Source organism: Nelusetta ayraudi, unplaced genomic scaffold (assembly GCF_046127955.1).
Source record: "Nelusetta ayraudi isolate G7.1 ecotype Tasmania unplaced genomic scaffold, CSIRO-AGI_Nayr_v1 ptg000017l, whole genome shotgun sequence".
NCBI lineage: Eukaryota > Metazoa > Chordata > Actinopteri > Tetraodontiformes > Monacanthidae > Nelusetta > Nelusetta ayraudi.
Window position 1 is genome coordinate 4,012,076 of NW_027466067.1, and position 16,285 is coordinate 4,028,360.

The following is a 16,285-nucleotide window of genomic DNA, read 5'->3' on the forward strand; positions in this document are numbered from 1 at the left end:
ACAACAGAAATAAACAATGATTTACGATTCTGGGAGATCATTGGCAGGCTGGGGGCACAGATTAGATAAGAGATTATTAACTGCTAAAGAGAACTCTGCATAATCTTCAGGAAACAGTGCAAAAACTTCAAGGTCCTTTTTTTTTTTTAAATAATAGTTTCAAAGATCACCTCTCCCATCAGCTTATTTCAAGACAGAACTATAAAGGTGAATTCATACATTCTGAAGATAATATTTACTGCAGATAGCTGTGTGCCCGCATGTGTGTGTGTGTGTGTGTGTCCAAGTCAAAAGGACAAAGTCAGGGGTGTAACATTTCCATAAACACTATTACAAAGATTGTTCTACATGTGTGAGAGAGGCTCCAGGATGACATGGATAAGGGTGATGAATGTCCACTGAGATGGATGGCTCGGCATCCCCTGCGCAAGTCTACCCACCAAGCTTCTCAGACTATTTGTCAAAGCCTCCTCCGGTGTTCTGTCTAACATTTATCTTTGTCGCCGGGAGAGCACTCATACACACACACGCGCGCGCACACACACACGCCAATGAAGTTTCATTTCAAACAGTGTCTCCCCCTCCCCACAACCTGGCCCCTCCTACTGTTGTTGGTCCTCGCATCACACGTGCGCGATAAGTGTTGAGAATGTGAAAGCTGCTCAGGGTATTTTCTCAAACAGATCCTGCAGTCTTGAGGACGAGTTTCTCGGGTCTAATAATACATTCTGACCGGGCACTCTTGGCCTGGTACTTTGATCTCCTTTGTTACTTTAGCCCTTTTTTCCCTGCCAAGTGTCGAGCCTTTAAACTTGTCTAAGTGCCTATTTGACATTTATCGGATGTCGAAACGGCCTTCATGACGAAGGCTATCAACTTATCTACTTCCCCCACGTTTATTCCCCTTTATTGCTCAGAGGAGAAAAAAAAATGGACAATAGCATTTTTTGTTTGTTTGTTTTTTTATTATTTTAAATTTCACTGCAGTCCCTCTAAAATGGATCCATTCATACATTTTTGCCGAGTTGCGTGCTGGCCCTCCCCTATCCGCTGACGCAATTCTTCCCTCTGCCCAACCCAGACAACACAGCTGGCATCCGGACGCAGCGGTCAGGCTTCAACCGCCACGAGCAGAACGTGTACCTCCTGCCCATCCTGGTGGTTGACAGCGGGCCTCCGCCCCTCAGCTCCACGGGCACGCTGACCATCCACGTCTGCGGCTGCGACACAGGTGAGCGAGCTGAAGCGAGAGCCCCACCATTACTAGCATTATTGTCACTGTCACCTTCTGAGTCGGCGCCGCCTATGAAAGGTCACCGGGGCCACTGCTTTGATCAGTAAACAATTACCCCACCACCTTCGAGGTGCAGGAAGCTGCAACACTTTGAAGGCATGCATGATGAAAACATATTGCCCTGAACATCTATGCTCAATATATATCGCAATTTGCTGATTAATGTGTGTATTATCCTTTTTTTTTTTTTAACAACACAGATGGAGCCATCCAAACATGCAATGCCACAGCCTACGTAATGAGCGCAGCTCTCAGCCCCGGGGCACTCATAGCACTGCTGGTCTGCATGCTCATCCTCATAGGTAAGCGGACGGATGTGGCCGCGTAGCGTGGCGCCGCATGGAGAGATAAATGGATGGATGCTTGATGGATGGCGAGGCGTGGAGGATGGATGAGCACTATTCATTAGTACTGCCTTTCTGGGGTCATTGCTGAGTTCAACTACTCCTGCAGGACCACTAGCAGCGGCGGAATGTACCGGCAGGGAGGAAAAGACTCGCGGCTGCACCCAAAGACACAACTCAGCGTCCTCCGCTCATAAAATCATGCAGCCAAGCATGTGACTCGTAATGGATTGACCACTTTTAGAGGTTATCCATATTTCAGGGATAAAAATGTGCAACGCAGCGATGGGTTGGGGGGCGGGGGGGCAGGGGGGGAGAAGCTTAAAACAAAAGTTGTGGAGGGGAGAAGAAAAAAGAAAGGACATCTGTTTGTCATCTGTCATTCAGCTGCTGCCGGACAGCTTGCAGAAAGCTTTTTGTTCGAACGGCGCCCCAAATAATTTTTGGGGGGTTTAAAATTGATGTTTGAAATGCGCCCCGGAGATGATGGAATGCCACTGAAGTGTGTCTGTGTGTGTCGAGAGAAAAAAGAGCTTTCTCAGCACTTGAACTGCCTGCTTTAAATAGACGCGACTTTCCAGACATTGTCGGATTCATCCCTCCTCCAGATGCACACACACACACATACACACAAACACACACACACACATACATACATACACATGTGAGAACGCGCTCCCTCCCCGAGACGCCCAAAAAAGGCTTCAGTGTTGCCACATTTGAAAATTTTATGAGTTATTTTCTCGCTCTGCCTCTGCTGTATATGGCAACATCCCCTCCCCCCAGTGACAGAAGACAAGCTTGAAAACGCTGTCACGCTGTTTTGTCTCCATTGCTCTTGACTATATTCGCATTGTGCAGACAGAGAATGATAGATTATGACAGCAGCGGGCGGCTCCAACTGTAACTACCGATGGCCCACATTTCCTCTGAGAGCTTTTCTAATAGGAGTTGTTAAAAAATCTGATTTCATTAACCAAACCATCCGCTGGAGTGAACTTCAAAAGCAGGGCATCATTTATTCATTGGGGTTTTAAAAGCCCCCCGAAAAAAAATAAAATGTTATGAACAAATCTAAGGCAAACTCTGCTGGCAGTGCTGCAAAAAATGTGTTTGTGATTTTGGTGTACTGGGCTCGATGACATCCCCTCAAAGAAATAAGCTTCGTGCAATTCTCTGGCCTTTGAACTTGTGGGGAAAGCTCGAGGCTCTGCAGAAAAATAAGTTAATAAGTGTTCCCCGGTGTAGTTACTTTTTCTTTTTTTTTATTAAATGAAGCTTTCTTGAAGAAATGTTAAAGGCTAATAAATACAAAGAGCCTGCATGAGTAATCTTGTGCAGTAAAAGGTATTTCTAATGAAAGATTGAGGCAGACATAAAAAAAAAAGGAGTAAAAAAAAAAAATTCATGTATTGTTAAGTTTTGCATGAACAGAACCAAAAAGCAGTTTGCCCAATTAACCATCAACCAGTTCCAAACACTGTTGGTGTAAATCGCTGTTTTCTGGCGTCACACTTGATCTCACATTGTTCTCATGCCAGCTGTGATGCTAAAATAAAACCGCCAGAGTCTGAGCCCAGCAGTGCCCCAATCTGGACCCATTCATGTCTGTTCAGTTTCATGATGTTTACCCCTCACCAATGCAAATACACCCCTAGCTTGTACAGTATTTTAAGGAGTTTCTGCACAGCCCAGTTAAGGCTCCTGCTGTCTCGTGTCACCTAAACGTCACCTACACCTTGATGAACAGTACTGAGCTGCAGTTAAAAATACTTAACCATGCATGGCCAGTACAAGAGCCTTTCACAAAATGGGTGTGACATTTAGGACACTTACGTGTCAGGATCGATTTCATTTAGATTTTTATCAAGTCTGCCAATCATTTTTCCTTTCTGTAGAAATCACTGTGCAAACTTTCAGTTTGCATCAGGTCTTTTCAGGTCTTTTTTTTTTTTTTGTTATTGATGGCGGATATTGATCAGTTGCGTGGGAGCACTTTGCACCGTTGAAATGGATTACCAAGTGCCTCGCTGCGGCCCACGAGGCCTTGACCTGAACCATATTTTACAATGGTCGTGCGCTCAGACAGCAAGCAGACACATCTTACTACACCAGCGCACATCCTTTCAATAGCCGTCTTTGTTGGGTGGCTATTGAAGGGAGGTGTGGTGAAGGTTCATTACGCGTTATGCAGTGTAAAAAGGTGTAGCTCAAAACAAAAGAGGACGGCCAAGATAGGGAAGATAAAAGATCCGGCTTGAGATGCCTTTCAGTTTTCAGGGTTCGGGCTGAATGGGGTGAGGAAGTTATCGGTTCTCACCTGCAGCCACTCTGTATGATACAAGGTAAACCTCTATTTTCACATGGAAATAAGTAAGAAAAAGAAGAAGACCAATGGAAGCAGCAGAACTACACCATTTTTTTTGTTGATACCACGTTGTGGTTCAAAGCAAGATTTATAAATGTGTTATAACTAAGTAAAGTATTTTCCTTGATTTGGTACTTAGTTCAAATTAAATTGATTCTAAAAGTAGCAGTCATTATACAGCCATCCTGCCGCTGATGGAGAATCTTTTGGCATTCACGTTTGTCCTCTTAGTACCAGTCGTTGTCCATCCTTTTATGATCATGGTGTCCCATCTTCTTATGGCTCTTTCCCACAGTAAAATGTGCCACGCCCCAAAGCTTAAATGGTCTGAATTTCTGGTTTCTTGAAGATAACCTTGAGTTTGCTGCAGTCAAATGACCTCAACAGTCATAAGATCTCAATAAGATTACCTCTGGGATGTGACAGAAAAAGAGACTGGTGGGACGTCCAGCTGACAAATTTGCAGCAGCTGCATGATGCTACATGTCAGTATGAACCCCAAAGGAATGCCGCCCTTATTGAATATATACCAAATAGAATCATGGGAGAATCAGTAAGGTCTACCTTAGACAGTGGCCAGTAAGTGTATAAGACAAAGTGCCCATGCCCCCAAGCCAGCGTTCATTCCTTAACATGCTGCAGAATTCAACGTTTTTAATTAAACTCAGCTTCTTGTTCTTTCTTTGAGAATAAAAAAAAAAAAACAGAACTTAAATTAAATTAGAAAATGCAGCTTTAATTAAATCACTTGCCCCTGCTGTTCCAACAGCTGGAAGGCAGATATGGATTTACCTCAAATCACGAAGCAAAGCCATCAGCGAGCTGGCACCTTCCATGTTCCACTCCAACCTCATTCACCCAGCACTTCATTTATGAGTGCAGAAAATCCCCCCCAAAAAATTCACTTTCCAGGAGTAAAGGAGCAAATTAGTTGGCTGCCCTGCAAAAAAGTAAAGCAAAATTAAATTTGCCCAATACCCAAATTTCCTCTGCATGGCACAGCTTCTTGGACAAGCTTCCCTCCCTAGCTGAACGTTTAACATTATGCCCTCTTCACTGCATGAGTGCAACATAGGAATGGGTTAAAAATATATATGGGTTAAAAAGTGTACATATATATATATATATATATATATATATATATATATGTATATATATATATATATATATATATATATATATATATATATATTATTGCGTTAAATTATGTCTATTACAACATAATAAAAAAGAGAACAGCTGGCCACAGGCACATATGGTTGTCCTAGCTAGCCAGTTTCCTGGTTGCCCTAGCTAGCTAGGCTAGCCAGTCCCAGCCAGGACCATCAAAGGAGCTGCAGTTGCTGATGCCATGCTTTGACAACAAGGGCATTATTTCCTTTGTTTCCACTGTGTTATCCCCCCCCCCAAAAAATGTAAGGCCGTCTCTCTTTGTCCTCCTCTGTATCTGTGCTGAGAGGATCTTCTTCCAGCCACTGCAATTCTAAGCCTCTGCACCAAAAGTCTCATGTTTTAGAGTTTATATAATGCAGCGAGACCCAGCAACACATCATCCTGCAAATCATATGAACCTGCTGCGGCCAAAGCCAAACCTTGACTTCGCTCTTGAAATCAGATTTTTTTTATTATTGGTAGTGCAGTGCAGAAAATGCACTCTGATTACAACTTCAGAGCTCCTCTAGCTTAAAGGAATTCATCCAGGTGTGTTACCTTCCAACACTGTTTCTGTGGCTGGCAGCCTGCTTGCCCAAATGGAATGTTTGGAATAGTTCCTATTATCAAACTTTAACACTGTAGGCAAAAAGCCTGTTTAATTTTTGCTGACTATTTGAAAGGACTGCTATTTTTTGCCTTTTTTATGATGATATTATTCCAAAAACAAATCCAAAACCTGCCTTTCTCACTGCTAGAACCAGGAAGGTGGTTGGACAATAACAACTAATGGTAAATATGTTAAGTCCTTTTAGAGGGCTTTAAAAAGAAGCAGTTGGTTCAGCAACAGACCAAACATCTCTAGCGCCAAGGCAAATTTCCTGCGAATGGAACTTAACAGTGCTTGAAGAGGCAAATTGATTTGGATAAATGCAGCAGGTATACAAAGTGCCAAGACTGGAGTATCTCTGAGGAGGCAAATGATGGTGACACTACCTGCATGTGAAGACAACACCATATGTGGACATACGCAAAGGCGCAATCATGCTTAGATGCAAGGGCTTAAGCATGTTAGCTGGAAGAGTTTGAGAGAGAATAACAGGATGTTTGCTTTTCTTTTTGGTTTCAATTGCAATCAGGGTTGAAGGGTGGTGGTGGAGCCTGTTCCAGCTGTCTTAAGCCTAAAACAGGGTTACACCCTGGAAAAGTCGCCACTTCATCTCAGGGACACATAGAAAGACCAGCAACCATTCGTTCATTTATTTCTGCGTGCTCCTATTATGAGTCCGACCCAAAAGCAGGAGGGTTGGAACAGGAAGAAAAGCATCACGACTATGGGATGGCGCGAACAACAAGTGGGAGTGAAGCGGCACTCCAGGCCGCTGCGGACAATTTCACAGTGTTCCATGCGTGCTCACCCATTTAACGTGTGTCTGTGAATACACTCTAAGCGCACGTCAACGGGCTCGGACAGATCGCTCTCCGCTTTCCGACTGCAAAGCAATTCTTCCTCCTCTAGCACACACGCAGTCCTCCGCACGCATAGCATCCAGCGGCGCAGTCGGCTGGACAGCACCCCTCTCCCTCCCTCCCTCCCTTCCTCCCTCCATCCCTCCGGAGACTGGACCACCTTCATTACATCAATTGTCGGATGATGAGAAAAATGAAAGCAAATTTCTGCCTAATTAGCTTACAAACAAACAGTCCCTCCATCAGTTCATTCGGACGCCTGATGTGATGAATCCATTTGAGTGCGCTGCAGCATCTGCAGGCATCCATTCCAATTACCTCCCATCTGCTGGTGATGAACCCCTGGGTGAGGGGCAAGCCGGCCCACCACAAGGGTAAATTAACCATCTTGTCCGGAAGGTTTATCGCAACATCTGCACACGTGGGAACCGGCTTTGTATGTATAGGAGGTAGTCGAGCACAGGTACTTATGTGCCGTTCCGAAGCTAAATTCTACACGTGCGTTGCCTCAGGCATGCAAATGCCTGTGGTTAAAGAAAGGTTATTAATAGCCTGTCGTTCAAGCACGTCATCACGACACACCGCCAGTCAGACAAACTGTTATCACTATGACTTAACACGATTCGCCCAGACTTAACCACCACTTGTGACTTTTCCTTTCTTTTTACCCATTGCTGTTTAGCGCAAATTAGGGAGTTCATAACATCAAGTATTCTTGCCCAGATGCTCTTCTCATTAGTGGGAATTTGGACTCGTTCTGCTAGCGTTAGTTGATTGCAAAAGCAGTAGGAGCCCGAATCATGACTGTTTGCTCAACCCCCCCCACCTCCCGGGCAATTCATTTACCCCCATTCAGGAAGCAGAGGGAAAGGGAGAGAACAGCAAAAAAAGAAAACAACACAATGGGTAGAGAGAGTGATTTTCCAATGCAGCCTAACAATTTGCAGAGCACAGAGATACTGCATAGCAACCTTGTCCACAGTCGGTAAGGCCATTTCAGCAGCAAACATGAAGAGTTTTCAGTCCATGTATTATTATCACTATTATTATTTTATTTTAAAGCCATTCACACAGAATAGAGTGGAATATCAGGAACAGCAACAAGTCAGTCTCGCATTTCAAAGGCTTGATGTAAATACTCGGTCAGGAGGGAGAAAATGCAGGTTGGAGTGAGTGAAGGTGACTTTGAAAGTGATGCTGAAAATCACTGTGTAGCGATTTTAAGTTTAGTTTGACAAAGGACCAAATATATAGGTGTTTGTTTGGTTAAAGATGGGTGATTCAATGGGTTCAGAGCATCAAACAGTTTTTTTTAAATGGAGGATCGATTGCAAGTTTTTGTCTTTTTTTTACTCTGGGAGCTTTTGTTTTGTTTTTGTAATAATTTCCAGCTGCAGTGTAATTCCGCCTCAGATCAAATGGAAAATAAACTTAGAAAGGCCCCCAGACAAACTTGTGTTTTATAGATATGTGAAAATTAGCATGTTTATTTTTTTTCATTTAGCAGGATGGACAATAACGATCTTGAGTAAATGAATGCCTTTCTTTTAAAATAGTTTTAGAATTATCTAGCATGGGATTAAATAAAGTAGAACTAAAACAATGCTTTGTATCAGTTTATAATAGGGAGGTTTGATTGTTGTTCATCCATTTCAGTAAATGGAGCCGTTCATTATGTGCCTCGTTCTGCCCAGTTTGCATAATTTATTTATAATGGCATGTAATATGTTACCATGCATCCTAGCATTTGCTCTTCCAGCCTGTGTGTATTGGAGGATTCAGAGGGGAGGGTGCTGTCATGGGAAAAGATAACTGCCTCAGCGGTCGGGTTTATGGGCTGAAGTGAGACATGAAACAGCCAATATTAATTAGAGGCTACAAATGTAGCCAGTAATTGAAATAATTCAAACCTCCTGGACACGCTTGTGGGATAAAGCTCTGTTGTTTCCACCCCCATTTTTTCAGCTTTGTTATCCATCTTTGTCATTTCCATTTTATAAAATGCCACATTTAATTTTCTGCGCATTTTTCATTCTCTGAGAGGTGAACGCCTCTGGTTTCAAATGGTAATGAAAGCACTAAGTCTTTCTTTCACTTTGACTTGGATGGCTATTGATATACAGATTGAACTTCATTAGGCATCTCAAATCATATTTCTTGAGAAAGGCAATTAGGATTGCAGAAAAAAAAAAGGAAAAGAAAGAAATCAATTGTTATGCATTTGAAATGTGAAACTTGATAACTTATCTCCCTCCACCACCACTGTGACTTTACCCTCAGGATAAAAATCAAACTTAGAGCGGGAGTTATGGTCTTTATCCTAGAAAGAATTTGCAGATGCATCATTCAAAGTGCATATTCAATGTGCACATTCTAATATGTGCACAATTTTGGTGCAATCCTGCTTTTGTTAGGCTGAATGGCTCCAGTCTCCGCTTTGGTCTGTCACTACTCACAGCCAGATGAGGAGAAATTCCATGTTTTCGTGCAAGCGCCTTAAACTCAGCCCGACAACTCTTAATCCTTGTCGGCTGCACCGAAAGAGGTTTAAAGTCTCTGATTTCGAAACACTTTCTGTAATTGCCGTTTTTAAAATCCCTCAAATGGGAACCTGTGGCATTTTTGGCTTTTATCTCATCTAGCTGCTACAGTTAATCTGCCAAAATCCTCTTTAACTTGTCATGTTGTGGCAAAGCAGCGCAACAAAATTTATGTTTACCTTCCGCGGTAGCACAGAGGCTGCTCCTCCGCCCAAACATTTGCTTTTATTTGATTTGATTAAGGACGAAAAAAGAAATGAAACCAAATAAACAGAAACACTATGTAGAATAGAAATGCATGCAAATAGCAACATTGCAGAGGGCCATTACAATCTATTACAGAGAAATGAGCAATTAGTCTCCCTCCTACTTCAAGCTTTTTCTCTGATCTTGATTCTTTGGCAAGAGTTTAGTTAAAAACGATCGCGGGTCACTGTGTGGCTGCCTTAAGAAACATTTTTTTTTTTTTTTTTCTGAAAGAAATGGGATTTAAAAAAAAGGTATGTGAAAAAAGGCAGAGTAGAATTTTGTACATTATTCCTTGAGTGGAGCCTTAATACAATACATGTGTCTGCACTGTTACTACTACTTTATAATGTACAATGTTCAATTCCTTGATCATGCAAATGGCTTATTAGTCACTTACATGGCAGCACCTCAGTTCACTCAGGCGTGTAGCTGCGTCAGAGTGGGGACAGCAGGGGATTGAAGTGACTGTGAAGGTGGCGAACATGGTTGTTGGGCTGCAGATGTGAGTATTTTGCAAACTGCTGATCTACTGAGATTTTCAGAACATCACAATCATCTCTGGGGTTTACAGCGAATTGTCTCAAAAACAGAAAATATCCGGTGAGCAGCAGTTTTGCGGTGGAAAATGTCATGTTGAGGTCAGAGGTCAGAATGGCCAGACTGGTTGGAGACCACGGAGCTCAACCACCCGTTACAACCAAGGTCTCCGGCGTACCATCATGCACAATCCCTCACCCTCCCTCACGTCGTTAGCCAGAAAATGTGCAACAGCTGTTAAACGACCACCGACTGCCTCTTTCTTTCCTCTCCCTCTTCCTCCTCAGTCCTGGTCCTGCTGATTTTGACCCTCAAACGCCACCGCAAGGGCCAGCGGATGACCGAGGACGAGGAGGACATGCGGGACAACGTCATCAAGTACAACGACGAGGGCGGCGGCGAGCAGGACACTCAGGCCTACGACATGAGCGCCCTGAGGAACCTCTACGACTTCCCAGAGGCCAAGAGCTGCGACTCTGGCGCCGACGTGCGCTCGCTGCCGCAATGGGTGCAGGTCAGTCGGGTGAATGGCGTAGGCGGCGGCGGCGGTGGCGGCAGCAGCGTCGGCGCAGAGGGGCTGGCGGCGGCCACCGCGGACTTCTCCCTGTTCAAAGGCTACATCCGGAAGAAGGTGGAGCAGGCCGACGCCGACCTGTCGGTGCCACCGTACGACTCCTTCCAGACGTACGCCTTCGAGGGTTCCAGCTCCCCGGCGCTGTCGCTCAGCTCCATCCACACGCTCTCCACCACCTCGGAGCAGGATTTCTCCTACCTCAGCGACTGGGGGCCGCGTTTCCGGCAACTGGCCGGCTACTACGCGCCGGGGAATCCGGACGAGGAGGGGTCCTAGCACAGCAGAGAGACGCTCAAAAACTCGTCCGTTCTTCTTCTTTTCTCCGCCTCCCCCTCCTCCTCCTCTCACCCTTTTGGCACCCTGAGACACTCGGAGCCAGTGTTGTGTGCTTTCAAGAGCCAGAGCTGCACCTCTGTCTGTCTTTTTTTCTTTCTTTCTTTCTTTTTTTCCAAAAAGACAGTGTTGACCCCATAGACTTGTGTTTTGTACGCTTTTTTCTTTCCTTTTGTTAATCAGCCTTTGCAAATCAGCATAAAGAGCTGGGATGACCTGGGTATGACTTTGAAAAAAAGAGTTAACAAGATATACAATTGTCGTCTAACACAAGAAGGGAAGTGGTTCTTTCCCCAGCCACAAATGTAGAACCTTTTATTTTATTGGATGAGACTCTTGTCAAGGTTACTGGGCTGAACCGTGCCAAGGCAAACAGCAGCATAAAAAAAACAACTATGTATTTATTTAAAAGGAGGGGAATATTTATGTATTTATTTCTTTTTATGTATTTATTTATTTATTAACCCTGTGATCACTATGGTAACTGCAGAAGTGAACTGTGTCTCGGCGCAACAACCCAGGAGGTGGGAGGGACGAGTCAGCGCCGAGCGCGACAGGAGTCCGGCTCGGGTCAGATGACTGCGGAAGAACTCCTGTCGTGTTAAAAATGACACCCTGGATAAAAAAAAAAAATGTTTGTATTTATTTTCTATGAATTTTTGTAGTATTAATCGGGGTTGAGGCTGTTCGATGAAATGCAGAGGCGGAAAAAAAAAACAACAAAAAAAACAAATGAGACAACAGATGGAGCAGAAGGACTGCAGAGGAAAAAAGGGGTTGCCAGGTCTCTGGGAGAAAGGCTCCAGACGGACTTGCTTCTGCTGCTGCTGCGTTTCATTCACACGGAGAGAGTTGTGAGGCCTGGAACTGAGGATAACTTGTGTGTCAACCATTTCTTTTCCTCCCCTCTCCACAGCCAGTTGTACGGCAATAAGGCACAAAACCGCAGCGGGGATTTAAGACTTTGCATATCTTCTGGCAGCCGGCCAGTGTTTTTTTTTTTTTTTTTCTTGCAGTGGGGGTTCGGTTTCCCTCCCCCACTTAGAGGGAGACACATTTCCATTCCATATTGTGTGAATGTGTGCGCTATGTTCAAATTATTTTATATTTGATCTTTGCTTTTGATGTTTTTTTTTTTCGTTATTGTTATTATTTCCTTTGGACAAATAGCGAAGGGAGGGCGGGTGTGCTGCGACATATTTATGAATGAACCGACCACATCCAACCTGACATCCACAACTCATTCAGTGTTGACCTTAACTTGCAAATGTATGGATATTAAAAAAAAAAAAAAAGGAGAAGAAGAAGAAGAGAGAGATCAAAAAAATAAATATTTAATTTTTTTCTTAAAGAAACTGCCTTTGTGTAATACATACCTCGGTGCTGAGATTAATGACGGAGCAAATGGAGCGTCCTTGTAGCTAATTACAATTTGCCTCTTGTTTGCCGAGAATGTCTCCTGAATTATGAATTATTAGCGGCTCTATCTTGTGTTCACACCAGAGATGCGTTTGCAAAGTCTGAGGTGGACAAGAAAAGAAAGGAAAAGAAAAAAGCAGCTCACGTGACAAACCAAAAGCCAGACAAATCAACCACACGTTGTTTTCTGCCAGCTGCCGAACTGTTCAGCACGAGTCGTCCTGACAAAAAAAGGCTCAGGCATTAAGAGAAAACAAACAACAGCAAAACAACAACAACAACAACAAAAAGGTCTGGGATCCAGTTGTTGAGATGGCAGTGTTAAAAAAAACATCAATAGTGAGGCCTCCTGTATCAAGAGTTCTCTGAATGTGAGAGAACACTGGAGCGTGTTTGACATATAAATTATGTATGATGTCTAAACAAAGCAACATTTTTCTCTCTTGGCTTTCAGTGGTGTGCGTTTTGGGGCAAGCAGCGTGGAAAACACATTGGAGCTGTCGCACCTTTAGTTTTTCTTGTTTGTTTTTCTTTCTTTTTTTTCAATTTAAAACGCGTGGGAATGACGCCACATTTAGCAAATTCAGGTTATGCTTATTTTTATTTGATTTTTACCAGGAGCTAAGACAATTGTTTTGGGGAGGGACGACCTTTAAACAGTGTGTAATTGTACTGGGACTGTTGACGAATATTCTAAATCTACCCTTTGCAATTATGCCTGAGTGAAAAGTTCAAATTTCTAACAAGCTTGCAGATTTTCGCTGGCTCGTGCTCGCGGAAGAGGCGACTTTAAGGCTTCTTTTTTTTTTTCTCTCTCGACTCACACTGCCGCAAGTGCCGGCATCCTGCGTATATTTGTGGATATCCATTATTAATCACAGCCTTTAGGCTGACGGCATTTGCAAAACTGACAAGTTAATGTCAGCTTTTAAGATGGATATACACGAATGTAGGTCAGCGCGAGCGCGGCAGTCACAGCGGGACGAGTAAAAGCACGTGCCTTTAAAGAAACGCCGCAGAGGGACGACGTCACCGGCGCGGCCACTGGTCATTTGAGTGACGCGGGGGAACGGGTGAAGAGTAAGAGAGTGAAGCATTAAAGGAAGGAAGGAGAGCCCCTCTGGTCACTTCTGTACTTTTCCTATCCCGCAAATGAGCCTCGCGCAAACCCTCCATCAACGTTAACCACCGTCGTCAGTTCCTCGTGACGGCTCGGGCACGCTTGACGTCCTCTCCTTAATAATATTAAAATAATAAAGAAAAATAAAACACGACTATCTTCCCTGTAAATCAAAGGGCGTCGCGACGACTGACGACTGACTGGGCAATGCAAATTGGTGCAGGGTGACTGACGGTCCTCTTGGGGGGGGAGGGCGGGGGGGGAATACAGCTCCACGCACGGAATGCATCCTCTTCTCTTTCCTTCGTGCACGGCTGGGTAATGACAATTGATTAAAGACTGAGGGGAAAATATGAATGTGCGCTGCGGAAAATATCAATCATAAACAGCTGAATAGCATTACTTATTTACTTTCCAGGCAGACTCATAACAAAACTTTCCTCTTGAGCAGGCCAACAAACAAATACATTAGGGAAGAAGTGGGGGTGGGGGAGGAACAAAAGCACACCGCACTGGGGACACACTTCCACCACCACAACAAACCAGCGGACAAAAGCAGCACTCTGACGAGCTGAATTAATAAAGCAAAATGACTATTATCGTCGGATGGCCATTGACTCCGAGTGAAAACAAGCTGCACTCAGACGTGGCGCCAGCGCTTGTTTTAGGCACAAGGACTTCTGAACGACGTGAAATAATGACAGCTTCCCGGTTATTGGTGGCGGCAGGGACTGTCCAATTTGCCATATTAAAAAAATATGAAAAACGGTCAGAGCGTTTTCACTCGTACTTGGGACAAAAAAGATACTCACGAATCTCGTCAATCAGCTCACACAGGGGATGAAACAACAACAACAGCAGAGAAAAAAACAAAATATCAAAGCAGGAGAAGGACATCAAATAACAACAGCACTTAGCTTGTTAAAAGCCACAACTGGGCCTTCCCCCTTCTTTTTTTTTTACAAGCGAAGTGGATGAGCTGGTGAATGCTGACAGGTAGCCACTTTATCAAACAGACAACTCGCAGATAAAGGGGCCCTCAGGCAGTTTTAAGAGTTTCCTCCTCTGCTGATCTGTGTGACTTTGGACAGCAGGGGCAGCAGCAGATCAGAGCAGCACCTGGAGGAACACCTACACAGAAAACATAGATAATGTGCAAACTTTTTCAGAGTGTCAGGACCCCAGCAGCAAACAGAAGCCAAGCAACAGAAATAAAACTTGAGCTGTATGGCTGTTGATCCTGTTGCTGGCAAAAGAAAGAAAGAGAGGCTGCTGGCCCCAGTAACACAGCAAGACTTGGACAGATGGGGCATATTTAAGATCACACAGAGGGCCACAAGTGTGGTGTTGAGCACTGTAAGGCTAAATGTCACAGCCATGATCTAACTCCAGCTATATTTGAATAAAATGAAATAAAATACAACGTTGAGTGTGAAAAGCCCCAAATGATCCTGAATTATCTTGGTAAACATGCATGTCAGTCCAACCTTTAGTCATTGAGCTTGTTCTCTTGCTATAACACACAAGTTTTTTCTTAGCCTTTTGTGCTGTCAGAAAAAGCACAGACACCTTTTCCAGGTCAGCGAATGCACCGCCAGCCAGGTGTTGGCTCCACTCTCTGCGACAGCGTCATGGCCTCCTTGTGTTTTTCCCTTTTCCAAATGTGCAAAAGGTGCAAGACCTCGTCAGATTTTGCCAAAAGCTTCAACCGAAGTTTTGGTTGCTGTAAACAGAGGATGAAACAAACAAAAAACAACATCTAGCGATATAATAGCTGGTGTACTTCTGGACTTTTAGTATGTCTAGGAATTAAAGACGCATTGTTTAGCAGAAGTACGTTTGAACCGAAACCATGTGCTACCTGACGGCGTCAATTCTGATGAAAATTTAAGAAAACTCATAAACTGCAAAGGAGTGGATTCAGTACCCTAATTTGAATATCGCTGCATCATTTGAATGAGAGTTTGTCTTTTAAAGCTCAGACAAACTCCACCGCGCCGGCTCATTAAAAATGCATCACATTTGAGGCAGACGTAAACAAATTAAAACCCAACAAATAAGCCTCCGTCTCCATTACAGCTGTTTCCGACTGACTGGCAGACAATCTGTCCCTAATATAGTGTCGAAGCAAGCGCGTCTGTCCTGTATTCTCTGGGAACAAGGCTTTCTGTAAATGCACCATTTCCCTTTCAAAGGGATTTTCCATCGGTGCCCTGTGCACATGGCGGCTCGCCCTTTGACCTGAGGTTTGCTCCCCGGCCGAACTCAGAGAGCTGCGGGGCCGTGGGATCCACGGCCGCACTGACCCAAAGGTTGGATACATCAAAAAAATACCTCCCAACCATGTTGCACCTGGAGGTTACTGCGCCTACGTATTTTGAAATACAAAAAATGAGAAAAAAAAACAATTGTGTTAAATTTTTCACCAGTCCACACGGCAAAGTGAGTCAAATTCGATGGTGATGCAGACAATACAGTTTATGTCCAATGCTGTTTGGGGAGTCGCACTGGGAGCCAAAGCCTCATTCTTGTTGTCTTCTTCTGTTGTTGTTTTTTTTGTTTGTTTTTGTCTTTTTAATTTACTTCAGGTTTAATTTACTTTTTACCTCACCTGCTGCATTCTTTTGTCTTTGGGTTTGCCGCTGTTTGTGGATGAGTCCCTCCGGCCCGCTTAGCTTCCCCCACACAGAGCCGAGCTCAGTCACTTCCAAAGAAGACACAGCTAAAGCAAACAATAACAAGTGGGTGAAAAAAAGAAAGGAAAAAAAAAAATGTCTGCACAAGTCAAAGAGTCTGATGTTCCCCCCAAGTGTGGACTCCAGCCGAATGTTTGCTTTTGTTTTGTTTTGCTTCCTCTGAGTAACTATTGAGCTGAGTGAGGGATC

General features: G+C 44.0%; 1 protein-coding gene across 1 annotated transcript in view; it reads left to right on the top strand.

The window, feature by feature from the left end:
* Positions 1-10,957, top strand: part of cdh22 (cadherin 22) — a 73,149-nt gene extending 62,192 nt beyond the window's left edge. The window contains exons 10-12 of the mRNA XM_076024834.1: positions 1,082-1,231; positions 1,495-1,596; positions 10,242-10,957. Of these exons, the coding sequence (XP_075880949.1) occupies positions 1,082-1,231; positions 1,495-1,596; positions 10,242-10,804 (815 nt within the window). The 3' untranslated portion in view covers positions 10,805-10,957. The remainder of the gene's footprint in view (positions 1-1,081; positions 1,232-1,494; positions 1,597-10,241) is intronic.
* Positions 10,958-16,285: the final 5,328 nt, after the last annotated feature.